Here is a 13,002-nt window from a genome sequence, read left to right as displayed (position 1 = left end):
AACAAGCCATTGGTTTTGCAACATTCTATCTTGCAATCTACAGCTTTGCTTCTGTCATGAAGCCTGTATTTTTCAGCTACTTATCCTTCTTTGCTTCTAACGTTTGCATCCTAATCATCAGTGATTATTAATGTATCTTGATTGCATGTTTGATTAAATTGCAGACAAAATATTGGTAGAATTTTTAAATTTCATCACTAGTGTATAAATTCATGAGTGTATAAATTTAAATAATAGTTGTAGTAACTGAGTAATATTATAATATTAACTGTAGAGATCCTGTCACAGACAGTGTTGTACTTCAAGATAGATCTTGAAATGTTCCTTTTGAACCTCTCATCCTTTTCATATTAAACTATATAATTATACTAATCAAAAGGGCAATCTCAGTCCACTTTAGCTCACTAATACTTAGGATGTTAGTTTTTATGCATTCCATTTCATTTTTGGTAACTCGCAGTTTTCTTAGAGTTATACTTCAAACATTCCACATTCTCCTTATTAAGGGATTTGGGCAGCTGTTTCATTGACAGTTGAGTCTTGCCCCGTTGAAGGTGTGAAAACTGCTCCATTGTCTAGTTAAGGTTGACTCTCCTTTGAGGAGGCAGCTCTTCCCTCTCAACCTCAGTGGCTCATTTTCTGGCCCTGCATCAGACAACGTTCTGCTGCTACTCACGAGAATTCTTGGGACCACGCTCTCAGAAGTGGACAGCCTCTTCTTTCCTCTTCGTGTGTCCTTAGTCAGGAAATGCCACTGAAACCTGTTCACCAGGCATGATCTTGTTGGTATTCGAATCACTGGTGGCATAGCGTCCACAATCATAGCAACATGCAAGCCACCATAGTATGACAACGTGACACGGAAGTGCTATGGGAGGAATGGCTGGTGTTACAATTGTTAAGGGTGAGGCATGTCTGATGCTTGCTGACTAAGAATTCATCTTAGGTTGTTGAGTTTGATTCACCTTCCCCCTTGTGTAATCAGAATAGGTCAGACGCTGCTCTCCTGTGTAATATTTTTATTGTCTTAATCATTGTATCCCGCCTTTGCCTTTGTCCAAGTTGATAAATGTCAACACTCTATTTTGTGATTTACCCTTTCTCTCCCTCCCACCCCTGGCAGCCTTCAAATAATGTTGGTTTTCCTTTGTGTGTAAGTCTTTTCTTGATATTTTATAATAGCGATCGCATATAATGTTTGTCTTTTTGTGATCAACCAATTTCAGTCAGTGTAATGCTATTTGTGTTTGTCCATCTTATCCCTTGGTTTAAAAAGCCAATTAGAAACCTCTTATAAAGAGGTTTTAGTACTAAAGGCCAATGTTGCATATCTACCTATACAATTTCCAGGCCTGGTTATCTTCATTTCTACATGTAGATTCATCTTTTTATCTGATATTATTTCGAACGTAAGGCTTGGCTTCAGCAAGTCGCGGTGACACACTGGGTAAATGTTTGCTGTGAGCTGAAAGTTCAAGTCGGCCTCTTGAGCTCACCCACTGCTTGCCGAGGAGAGAGATGACGCACCCTGCCCCTCAACGATTTACAACCATACGAGGCAGCTCCACTTTGCCCAGACAGGCTCTCAGTTAGTCCGAATTGACAGCGGGTTTTTAGGCCTGCTTTGGAATATCTGACTTGGTACCTCTTTTGTGAAGGTGCAGCTGAGGAGACTCAGGCGCTCCCCATGGCCGATGAGGAAACCAAGGAAGGAGGCAAGCCTGAGAAGCACGATCATATGAATTTGAAGGTGGCGGGGCAGGATGGTTCTGTGGTGCAGTTTAAGATTAAGAGGCAGACTCCACTTAGCAAACTCATGAAAGCCTATTGTGAATGACAGGTTTTGTTAGCGAGGCAGATCAGATTCTGATTGGATGGACAGCCAATCAGTGAACAGACACACCTGCACAGTTGGACATGGAGGATGAAGATACAACGGACGTGTTCCAGCAGCAGGCAGAGGAGACATCTTCTAAAAGGGAGCCTCCACCTTTCCACCAGAACTCTGCTCCTACCAACCAAGAGCCCATTCTCTATGAGAAAACTACAATTTGGTTCCACCACCTCCTGACGACTACGGCATAGTTTCCTCTATTCTTTCGTTTCACCTTCTCCATCCTTTATTGTACATCAAGCAACTGGCGCATGTGCACGAACATACTGCATTTCCCCCCCTTTGTTTATTTTGATTTTTACTAAATAGCCGATGGTATGTTTTGATCGACATCCAGTGGAGATGGGATGGGGAAAATACTGGTCCTGTGAAAGCACCCCTTCTCCATCAGTAACTTGTGAATTCAGCTCCTCTCTTTATATTTCAGCAAGCTATTTTCTCTCACCGTTTAACAAAAACAAAAACAAAACGACATGAAACCATCCTTGCATACCTTGTTAAATTGTAGAATTTTAATGTTTTCATTTATCCTTATAAAACCAAGGACAATTTTATAACTTTTTTGTACGTAGCTCTTACATGTAGGTCCCCTGTCTTTAAGTAGGGGTAAATTACTCTCAAAGAAATGAAGCCTAGAAAGTTTTCCCTTCAAGTCAAGCATATTGTTGTTTAAATAAGCTTCTTGTTAAAAAAAGAAAGTTATTTTTCTGGGTAAGGGATTCTAAAAAAACAGTAATTTTTCATCTTTAAAAAATGCTGTTTAATTATTTTCTTACTTATGTTGTTTCCCAACCAAAAATCTGCTGTTATTCTTTTCTTTACACACATATACTTATACATGTACATGAAATGTGTCCTTTTCCCATGGCTGTGTTTAAGGACCATTGATTATGGGATGGTTTTCTTCACACCTCTTCCTCCTGGGGACACTGAGATTCTGGGCTCCATGGATTTCTACTTGTCATGAAGTATAGGGAAAAGGTGACCATGATTCTACCCAATGCTCCACCCACCTTTGGGAGCTCCAGTCACTGTGTATTATGGTTTTTGTTGATGCTTCTCCTCCGCACTTTTTTCTTGCTGTTCTCTCCTTCTTTCCCCTCAACCTACGGCTGCTTCTTTGTCCGTGTTTCTGTCTGAAGAGTTTCTAATGCGACGTCTTCAAGTTCGCTAATCATTTCTTCTGCAATGTCTGTCTAATTGACTCTTGTTCCCAACTGGTGTGTTTTCCTCATTGAACAGTGTAGGCTTTTAGTCTCTAGAAGCACAATTTGGCTCTTAAAAGATATCTTCCAAGTCTCCACTTTCGGAGAATGTGTCACGCAGTTATCTCTGTTTTAATGTCACTCTCTTCTTGTGGTTATTGCTAGGTGGGTTTTGATAGACTTATTTGTTTCCTCATTATGGGTTGTGTTTTCATGCTTGTTTGTATGAGATAGAGTGAGTGGAAGACAATCCAGACAGACAGAGGGAGGCGGGGGAGAGATCAATCAGTTCCCTTCTACTACAATAAAGTTGGAGAAAATAGTTTAGACTGACAATGGGCTCACTAGCATTTCACCTTGCTTTGGATACCCTTAACTAGTCTGGTTATGGGTAGCCTTGTACATAAGTACATCTCTTCCCCGGAGGTCGCTTCAGCTAAACCTGCAGCTGAAAGGGACAATGAAAGGCTCCTCAAAGTCAGGGGGAAAATACATAAAGACAAGGAAGTAGGGCCTGGGTGGGCTCCTTTTCCCAAGCTCTCTGGGAAGGCTGAATATGGTGTCAGCAAGTACAGCGGCCAGTCTAGGGTATATCCTTCCTGGTGGAGAGGGGTGGAGGCAAATGGTATCATTAAGAGAGTAGTTACCAGAGCAAATGGCCCTTGGTATTTCCAAGTGACCTAGGGCAAATTAATTCCTAACCTTATTTCTTTCATTTGTTTAATAAATACTTCACCAATTTTCAGTTCTTTCTCTTTATATTAAGCGTTGAGATGTAAATCCAGAAGCATTTGCTTACAATTAGCATTTATGTCTTGTTTGGCTATGATTGTATTTTTCCAATGTACTTACCACAGTTCATGTGTCTCCCTCACTGACCTCTGAACTCCTTAAAGACAGAGTTGTTTTTGCTTTCATATCTCCTGGTACACCCACCAGTCAGCTACATTGAATAAACAAATTCATGAAACAATATTCACCAGGACTTATAGTTCTTAACTCAAAAATGAAAACATTTAATGCCTTTAAAATAAGAGTTGATAATTGCTGCATAGGTGCGCAGAAGCTGTCCCACAGTGTTAAAGGAATCATTAGCAATTTCCCTCTTTTTGTGCTTCATTATCAGTTTATAAGGTACTTAGAGACCCTGGGTGGTACACGTGGTTGAGTGCTAGACTATTTACCAGATAGGTTGGACGTTTCAACCTACTTAGTGGCATGTTGGAAAAGGCATGATGGTCCATTTCCCAGCCCTGAAAGCCATGTGGAGCACGGTTTTCATGTGCATGTGTGGAGTTGTCATTAGGCAGATGGACATGATAAAAATGGGTATACAATATATAGGATTTGGGTAGTCTTATTGCTTCTCACTTCTGAAGAATCAGAACCAGCCCCAGAGCTGGTTGCTCCCCGTAGAAGAATGCTCTTCTACCCTGACACGGAGATTCTCAAAGCCATTTGACTCGGAGACGCCTGCAGAATATCTCCCACGTGAGTCTTGGGCTCAGATTCTGCTCCAACAATGCAATTTCCCCCCTGTATCCCTGAAATATTTACTAATTTGGGAAACATCTCTCTAGACTGGGTCCCTGCAGCTCTGAGATGTTTCCCTTGCTATCAGTCATCCATCAATTGTCAATTCCACAGCCAATGAGGGTGACCCGCACATTCCTTCTGCCAAAGGCTTGGTAATGCAATCTAAGCAAAGACATTGGAAAGCTCAGTAACAAGAAACCGCCTTCATTTGATCTCAGTTAATTAGGTATCAATCAGCAGGCTCACAAGGGATGAGTTGAAATTTACCTCAGCATTGAGAGACATTTTTTTTTTTTCATACATTGAAAATGAATTCGGAAACCGAACATCAGGTGAATGTTGGGGGAGACAACCAAAAAAACCAAACCAAACCAAAATAAAAATAATAAATGAAATGAAACAGAGTTAGGTAATTGCTCTTATGGTAACAATGACCTATTACAAATCGTATAGTTGTAGACAGTAGAAAGAGTGTTGTCAAATGAGTTTTTTGCTCTGAGTGCCTGCCCCGGTTCTGCCCTCACAGCTGGTTCACTTCAAGCACACTACAGCTCTTCGTTGACCTTTAGTTAATCCCTCTTTGTTTTGAGTATCTAATAGGGCCATAACAGAAGCAACACAAGGGGGTGACTTTACCAAACAGAACTTTATTTTCTCACAGTTTAGGGGACTAGAAATTTGAATTCAAGATGCTAGCCCTAGGAGAAAGCTTTCTCTCGGTGTTTGCTTTGGGAGAAAGGTCTTGTCTCTTTGTGCCATGTGGTGATTTTCATGTGGCATGGCATCTGTCTTCCCCATCACTGCTCCTTTTATAGCTCAAAAGAGATTGACTCAAAATGTGTCCAATTCTAGTAGATCATAAACATAACAATGAAAACCCCTTCACAAATGGGATTATAACCATAGGTAGGGATTCGGATTTATAATGCAGACTTCTCGGGAGCAAAATGAATCCATGGCATTCCATAAAATCAGAAGTTGCTCCCCATAGCCTCTTGGAACAACTGTATCCCTGTGTGTTAGTCTGGGTCCTTTAGAGAAACAAATCCTCAGAGACTCATGTATAAGAGAAAGTTTTATATAAAGGGTAAGTGCACATCAAGAAAACATCCCAACCCAGTGCTGCCCAAGCCCACAAGTCCAACATTAACCCATATGTCCAACACCAATTCACAAAGTCCTCCTCCATCTCACAAAGCACATGCAATGATGCCGACTGCAGGAGGAAAGCTGAGTCAGTGAATGTGTAAGCATCTCAGCGCTGGCAGGGGTCTCCACATGGTGCTCCAGCACCCAGGGCTGCATCAGGGTAGGTCCATGCGGCTTCTCAGGGATGTCTCACAGGAAGTGAGCCTTGCCAGTTAAAGCAGGGAACTGACTGAGGCAGCTGCAACCTGGTCCAACCATCACAAAGCAAGAGACCCGAGAACTAGAAAGGAAAGGCTCACTGAACCATTTATCCCTCTGCCTTTCAAATAACCCCACGTGTTTATCGGCCAGGTGGACACAGTAAACTAACTACCTTACCCTGGATAGCAAGTACTGTGCTTCCTTGCAAATAAACCCTAGACCATTGTTTCTGAACCTGCCTCTTGCTGCAGCCCTGTCATATACTTCCTCATGTTGTGGTGAACCCCAACCATAAAACTATTTTCATTGCTACTTCATCACTATAATGTTGCTACTGCTATGAATTGGGCGACCCCTGTGAAAGGGTTGTTCAACCCCCAAACGGGTCATGACCCACAGATTGAGAAATTCTGCCCTAGAGCTTCAGTATACCTGGCAACTCAAGCACCATAGGAAGAGGTGCTCTCTCTGGCTAGAAGATGTGTTCCTCAGAGCCTAAGAACACCAGTGCTTCCCCGTTCCAATCTACCCCACTCACTTTGCCAGGACGATCTTTCCAAAGGCCCTTCTGACCTTGTCTCTTCTTTACCTCTGTAAAGTACCAGCTCCTTAGCAAGACATACAAACAAGGTCCTTCACAATGTCTCTAGCCCACGCCTTGCTCATCCTTTACTCAAATCTTGGGTGTCCCCAAGAATGAAGTATACACAACTTACAGAATGCCCAGCACACTTCAAACTCAATGTGTTTACATGTGCTGTTCTCTGTGTGCCTGGGAACTAACTACTGCAGACCCTCCATATCTTAGCTTGAGCAGTCACTCTGCTGTAATGCTTCCCCCAGCTTCCCTAGAGGGAGGGCATGATTATTTTGGCCTCTCGTGCTTTTCTCCATTGCAGTCCTGAGGTGGTCTATGCGCCAACTCCACTAGGACCGTATTCTCTACCTGAGGTTCGTTCTATTTATCTTTATGTTTCTCGGGTCCATGCGGAGATACTAAATGGTTTATTGCATAGATGAATGAACACAGCATTTGAAAGTAATAAAAAGACAATTTTATAGCTACTTAATTTTGAAAGTTCTCTTTTTTTTTGAGATTAGCTTCCCCATGCTAATCTGAATTAGTCAATGTTGCTAACTTTTGGGGGATTCTCTAAGAACGATTTGCTATCAAGATTTTGTTTTGAGGCTTGCAGTTAAGATGCAGAGAAGGTTTAGTTAGTGAACTGAGACTGAATGTTTAAGAAAAGTCATTTGGAAAATGTCACGGGCAACTTTGAATAGTGCTGTTCTCATCCCATGGCAGTAGAGACTGGCTTACTTGCTATTCTGTGAAGCCAAATCACAGCTATGTTTCCGCACACCCATTAAGACTCATACTGTTAGAAAAGAGTAACCTTCCTCAGATTCCATAAATGTTTTGCCCCTGGAGATACTCAAGTGAAAGCTAGAAGCCCATCTGATGCGATTGCAGAAGGGACTTCACGCATTTTATTTCACCTGCTTTTATTCCCCCACTTTATGAACTTCCACAAGTAAGCATGAGAAAAGTGAGGCTCAGAAAGCTACGTTTTTGAATTATTTCAGTCCTACTGACATTTTGAAGGAGCTTTGGTGGACTAGTGGGCTACACATTGAACTGTTAACCACAAGGTCTGCAGTTAAAATCCACCAGCCTCTCTGTGGTAGAAAGATGAGGCTCTGCTCTTAAAAAGATTTAAAGTCTCAGAAACACCCAAAGGGCAATTCCATTCTGTCCCATGAGACTCATAGGGTCTCTATGAGTCAGGACTTATTGACAGTGAGGTTTGAGTTTATTGGTATTTTGGATTGGACAATTCTTCATCATTGAGGGCTAGCCTGTGTAGTGTGAGATGTTCTATTGTTAGTTTTGGCCTGAGCAGTTCTTTTTTGATGGGAAGTAACCTGTGTTTTATGGGGTGCCCAACAGCATCTCTAACGTTTACCCATTACATGCCAGGAAAACTCCCAAATATGAAAACTAAAAATGTCTCCAGACATTACCAAATATCCGGTAGGAAATAAAATAATCCCTACTGAAAACAACTGAACTAAATGAAAGAATATATAAACATTACCTGAGGAAAAATGAAAGGCTAGATTTAGTCCATGTTTAAAGTTTGCTTTTAATTTTTGTAACATTTTGTTAGCATTAATTAGATTTGATAAATGTACATTGCAGACCTCATTGAGAGGCCCTGAAAAATACACAATGCTTCAATAGAGAATTGAAGAAGAAATCCAGAGTCTCTTTAAACGACATACAAATAACCCTTGCAGTTTATTGAGACAGAAGAGGCAGTGTGGTTCAAGTGGATGTACAATACGTCTAAAGAGTGCGGCTCCAAACACTAGAATATAGTAGTCATGCTCATAGCGTTAGGCACCGGGATGCGTGGATTTGAAATAGTATCCTTGATATGCTCCAGCTGTTTTATTAGCGGACAAGTTAATTACAGCCCTGTCTCATCTTTTCAGCTGTATGATAGGAATGATAACACTAGAAAATATCAAGGAAATTGGGTTGCCGTAAGTTGAAACTGACTGAAAAGCAGGAAGTTCTATACTAAGGGTTGTTCTGAGAATTAGAGACTTCATATATGAAAAGTCTTTGGAATGGTGCTCGGTACATGAAGAGTTCTGTAAACATCTATTCTTCAGTAAAATACACCAGGAACTAAGAAATGCACCAAGGAGCCCTGGTAGCATGAGATGCTAAACACAAGGCCAACAGTTCAAGACTGTCAGCTGGTCTGAGGGAGAAAGATGGGGCTTTCGACTCCTGTGAAGATTTACTCGGAAACCCACGGGGGAAGCGCTACTCTGTTCTTCTGGGTCACTGGGCGCCAGAATTGGCTTGATGGCCATGAAGAAGTATGTGCACAATACCTTATGAGCCGCTGAAACTGAAACAGGGTGTAAGATTTTAACAAAACCAACCTCTACCAGTGTCCCTCATCTTGATTTCAGAGATGTTAAAATATGAAAAAATACCGCAGCTTATACACAATGTAATATGAGCAAACGATCAGCGTATCCTGTCGGCAGACTGTATTTGGATTCTCACTCCACTGTCTGGGGCTCAGGCTTGGCATGAGTCCTTTGGCTGGAGTCCAAGATGCAGTGCGCCCCTGGGAGTTGAAGATCAGGGTTCCAAACTGGTTAATTCCGGTTTGCACCCATGCTGAGAATCACGGACTCTGAACCAACATTTGAACAAAATCCCCAGGTAATTCTTATGGCTGGCCAGTCGATTCTTGAAGATCCTAGGTACTCTCAAAGATCTTGGTAAAATGTACATTCTGATTGAGAATGTTTGGAGTAGAAATGTAAATACAAACGGGTTTTAACTGGACCGAGTCACTTGGAAACCCTGCCTAAATTTTTTTTTTAAATGTTAAGATTTTATTTACAAAGCTTCTTTGTTGTACAGAAAGTAAAAATGTGGTTACAATCTCAGTGTAACTGGCAGCCATGAATGGCTCAAGACTCACTGGTCACAGCTACCTAGACTATAGCGAAGTCTCACAGGGACACCTAACAACGTGTACAATTGTGGTGGGGCGAAGTCCCCAGGCTTGGTGGTGGATTTCCAAGAGGGACTACAGAGAGGAAGGTGGAATGTCTCAGGAACTAGTCTTTGGCTCTTTGGGTGGGCAGGTGTCCTGGGCTTCTGAATCACAGCTACTTTTTTTTAAACTTAAACAGCTACCAAATCCTCTTGAGCAGTCCAACCAATACTGAACAGTTCTTTTTCTGCAGGTTATTTGGGGTCTTAATCATCTGTTTCTTTCTTCGGTCTTTCTCTTTTCCGCTTTCCTCCTCCTCTTCCTCTTCCTCCTCATCTTCTTCATCTTCATGAACTTCTTCCTCCCCACTGACTTCATCTTCACCGTCTTCCCCTTCCACATCTTCATCTTCGTCTTCATCAAAATACTCCTCCCATCCTCATCTTCCTCACCTCATCCTCCCTCCCCCCCCCACCCCCTCCTCTACAGCATCCACCTCAGCATCGGAGTCAGGGGCCTCCTGGTCCCCGAGGTCGTAGCCATCCAGGGAAGTCAGCCGGGGCAAGAGCTTAAAGACGCTCTCTCGGGAACCATTCGACTTGGTGGCCTCACAGCTCAACAGATCCAGACTCTTCAGACAGTCCCATCTTTTCAAAGGTTCCAAGGGGCTGATGTCTTTCAGCTTATGCCCACTTAAGTTGAGATGTGTGAGGTTGGGAAGTTTCTCCGCTAACATGTCCAGACCACCGAAGATTCTATTGTCACTGAGCTCAAGCTTTTTCAATTTCGGTAGTTTTGGGAAATTTGAAACTGAAATCAAGCCTACATTTATTAAGCTGAGGAACTCTAAGTTCACAAATTCAGCCGTTAAACCCTCAATCTTTGCATCATTTGATTTGCGGTTGTCCAGGACAAGTTCTTGAACAGCCGCCGGGGTCCGGTTCCTCAACTCCAGGTGGATCCTTCTCTCCATGTTTCCCTCTTCCCCCTCTTCAAACTTAACTTTCCGCGGTGGGGGGCAGAGCGGGAAGAGGCGTCCTGGCTTGCAAGGGCGAGGGCCTTCGGGAGAGGTCTCCCTGCCTAAAATTTATGTGAGCACTTTTGTTCTCAGTGAATTTGATCCCCAACGCGATGTGTGGAACGCGTGTATACTTACTATCTTCATTTTACCAACGAGGAGACGGAAACTCTATTTTCCCCCAACTGCATTGGTAGCCAGATATAAATTCCTTAATCCCAAAGCTTACTATTCCAAGTCCTGTCCTCTTTTTTCATACAGTCCACTGTATAATAGGGAAATAAAACCAATGAAGGAACTGGGTGCCATCTTCCCACCAGGCACTGCTGCAGGAAAAACCACAGAACAACCCTCAGTGCCTCACTTCCAGTCATACAATCACCATTGGGCCCAGAATCACCAGATCTTGGAGTTTTGTTTCAGTGCCATTTATTTAGTGAATCGTCTCTACGTGTCTTCCTGATGGTTAACATTTGATTTACAAACTGAGACAAAATAATTTCAAACAGTTACTATTTCACAACATTGCACTTTTTTTTTTAAACTGTGCCAATTTTGCAACTGGTCCAGTGCCTTTATAAGTCTGTGTACTTTCCGGACCCCCATTCATCACAGAGAGCGTTCTTTTTAGTTCAGCACTGCTACGAAACCTTAGTGTAGTTCAGCCTCGGTTCTACAGCCTGGTTTGTCCGTTGCACCGACAGGGGCTATCGTTTGACAGCTTGCTTCACAGACTTCAGCCCTTTCCTTAGAATGGAATGAAAGCCTCGGGGCTTGTGGAGTCTTGTCTCATCTTACAGATCATGGCGCTCAAGCCGGGCAGTAGAGGAGAGTCGACCAGGGCCTGAAGGGAGCTGGGGCACAGGGGAGACTCCAATTTCAATGGCTATTGTCATCCTAAGGGGATCCAGGCACCAGAACATCAGAGAAATCTATGAGTTGTTAGACATGCAGAATTTAGGGCCTCAGCCCACATTGGCTGAGTCAGAATCCACAATTTAACAAGATCCACAGTGATTTGTATGCAGTTAATTAAAATGAAGGAGTTAATTAAGCTCATTAAAATTTAAGAAGTGCTGCTTTATATTATGGAAGAGCCCTGGTGGTGTAGTGGTTAAAGTGCTAGGCAGCTAACCTAGTAGAAGTCAGCAGTAGGAACCCCAGCTGCTCTGTAGGAGAAAGATGTTGCAGTCTGTGCAATGCAGCCTGGGAAACTCTGTCGGGGAAGTGCTGCTCTCTCCCACAGAATGGCTATAAGTTGGAATCAACTTGGCTTCAGCGAATTTGCTTTATATTAGGCTGTGTTTATGCTTGCATAGATACTTGCAGGTGTGTGTGTGTGTGTTAGGTACGGGGGAGAGAAAGAGCAGAGGGTGAACTAGTGAACTAGATCATATGATTGGTTGGTTGGTTGATTGAAAATAGGGATACACACTGAGTTCAGGAGTGAGACTTGCAAGGGATACTTACCTGCAGACCCTTTCTAAATAAGTGGAAAATAAGGCATATTGGGGTCAGATTATCCAGAGAAGGTAGAAAGGAAAAATTAGTATTTAGAAGTAAGCAGACCAATATTTGACATAAGAACTACCCAATAACTTCAGGGTCTAAAAGTCAAAAAGGTCTTTAAGGTCTTAGGTTAATATCAGATGATAAAAAAACAGTTAAAACTGAAAATAGTTCCTTATAAATTTTTTGCTTGTTGTTGAGGATCCCTGGTATAATTACTATCTGCTAATCAAGAGGTTGCCAGTTTGAGTTGACCCAGTGGCTTTGTAGAAGAAAAGACTGCATTACTAGTTTCTGTAAAATCACAACCTAGGCCACCCTTTGGGCCAGTTCTGCTTGGCTGCAAGAGGTCAATGCGATCAGACAACCCAATGACAACTAACAGACTACTGGTAATTTGGCTAGCTAAGAAAGGTGCCCGCCAAATCCCGGAGCCTTTTCTAGGGCATCTGCTTCACATACTTATCTCAAGCTATGCTTGTCTTGGATTATAAAGCCTTCTGCCAACAACGAGCTCCTCGGCTCTGTCGTGCTGGCCTCAGCTGTTTTGTCACCGTCCTACCTTCCAGTCTCTGGTGTTTTGGGTTTTGACTTGCCGTTAGGTTGGTGACTACTGTTTCCTGTCTGATCCCCTGCGCCTGGTGTGTTTCCTTCTTCAGACCACTTTCTATTTGACATTGAGTCGATTCTAACTCAGGGTGACCCCATGTATGTCAAAATAGTTTCACTCTGGGGGGGTTATTTGTAATGAATGGGATTAGTAGGCTTTTCATCTGAGATGCTTCTGGGTGGACTTGAACTCTCAGTCTCTTCCTTAGCAGCCTAACTAGAGAAGGGATTTGTTGTTTAGCCAACTTTCTGCATTACCTCACAACTCTCCATTGTAGACTGATCTTCATTCAAGCTTGTTCCCCGCAACTCCCAGCACATGTTCATGGAGTTGAACCACCCTGCTTTTTA

At 42.6% G+C, this 13,002-nt stretch overlaps 1 protein-coding gene and 1 pseudogene across 1 annotated transcript; one reads left to right on the top strand and one right to left on the bottom strand.

The window, feature by feature from the left end:
• The first annotated feature begins 1,687 nt into the window (after nt 1-1,687).
• Nucleotides 1,688-2,085, top strand: LOC105979168 (annotated as a pseudogene).
• A 7,743-nt stretch (nt 2,086-9,828) lies between these two features.
• LOC101661950 (acidic leucine-rich nuclear phosphoprotein 32 family member B-like) lies at nt 9,829-10,498 on the bottom strand (the record flags this gene model as incomplete). The annotated part of the gene is made up of 2 exons (XM_045293227.1): nt 9,991-10,498; nt 9,829-9,942 (listed from the first exon to the last, which is right to left on the bottom strand). Coding segments are annotated over exons 1-2 (612 nt in total), but the record flags the coding sequence as incomplete, so codon positions are not given.
• Between the last annotated feature and the right edge of the window lie 2,504 nt (nt 10,499-13,002).

Source organism: Echinops telfairi, unplaced genomic scaffold, assembly GCF_000313985.2.
Source record: "Echinops telfairi isolate 266 unplaced genomic scaffold, ASM31398v2 ScPeMD7_1713;HRSCAF=2227, whole genome shotgun sequence".
Lineage (NCBI taxonomy): Eukaryota > Metazoa > Chordata > Mammalia > Afrosoricida > Tenrecidae > Echinops > Echinops telfairi.
This window is presented reverse-complemented; position numbering and strand designations above follow the sequence as displayed.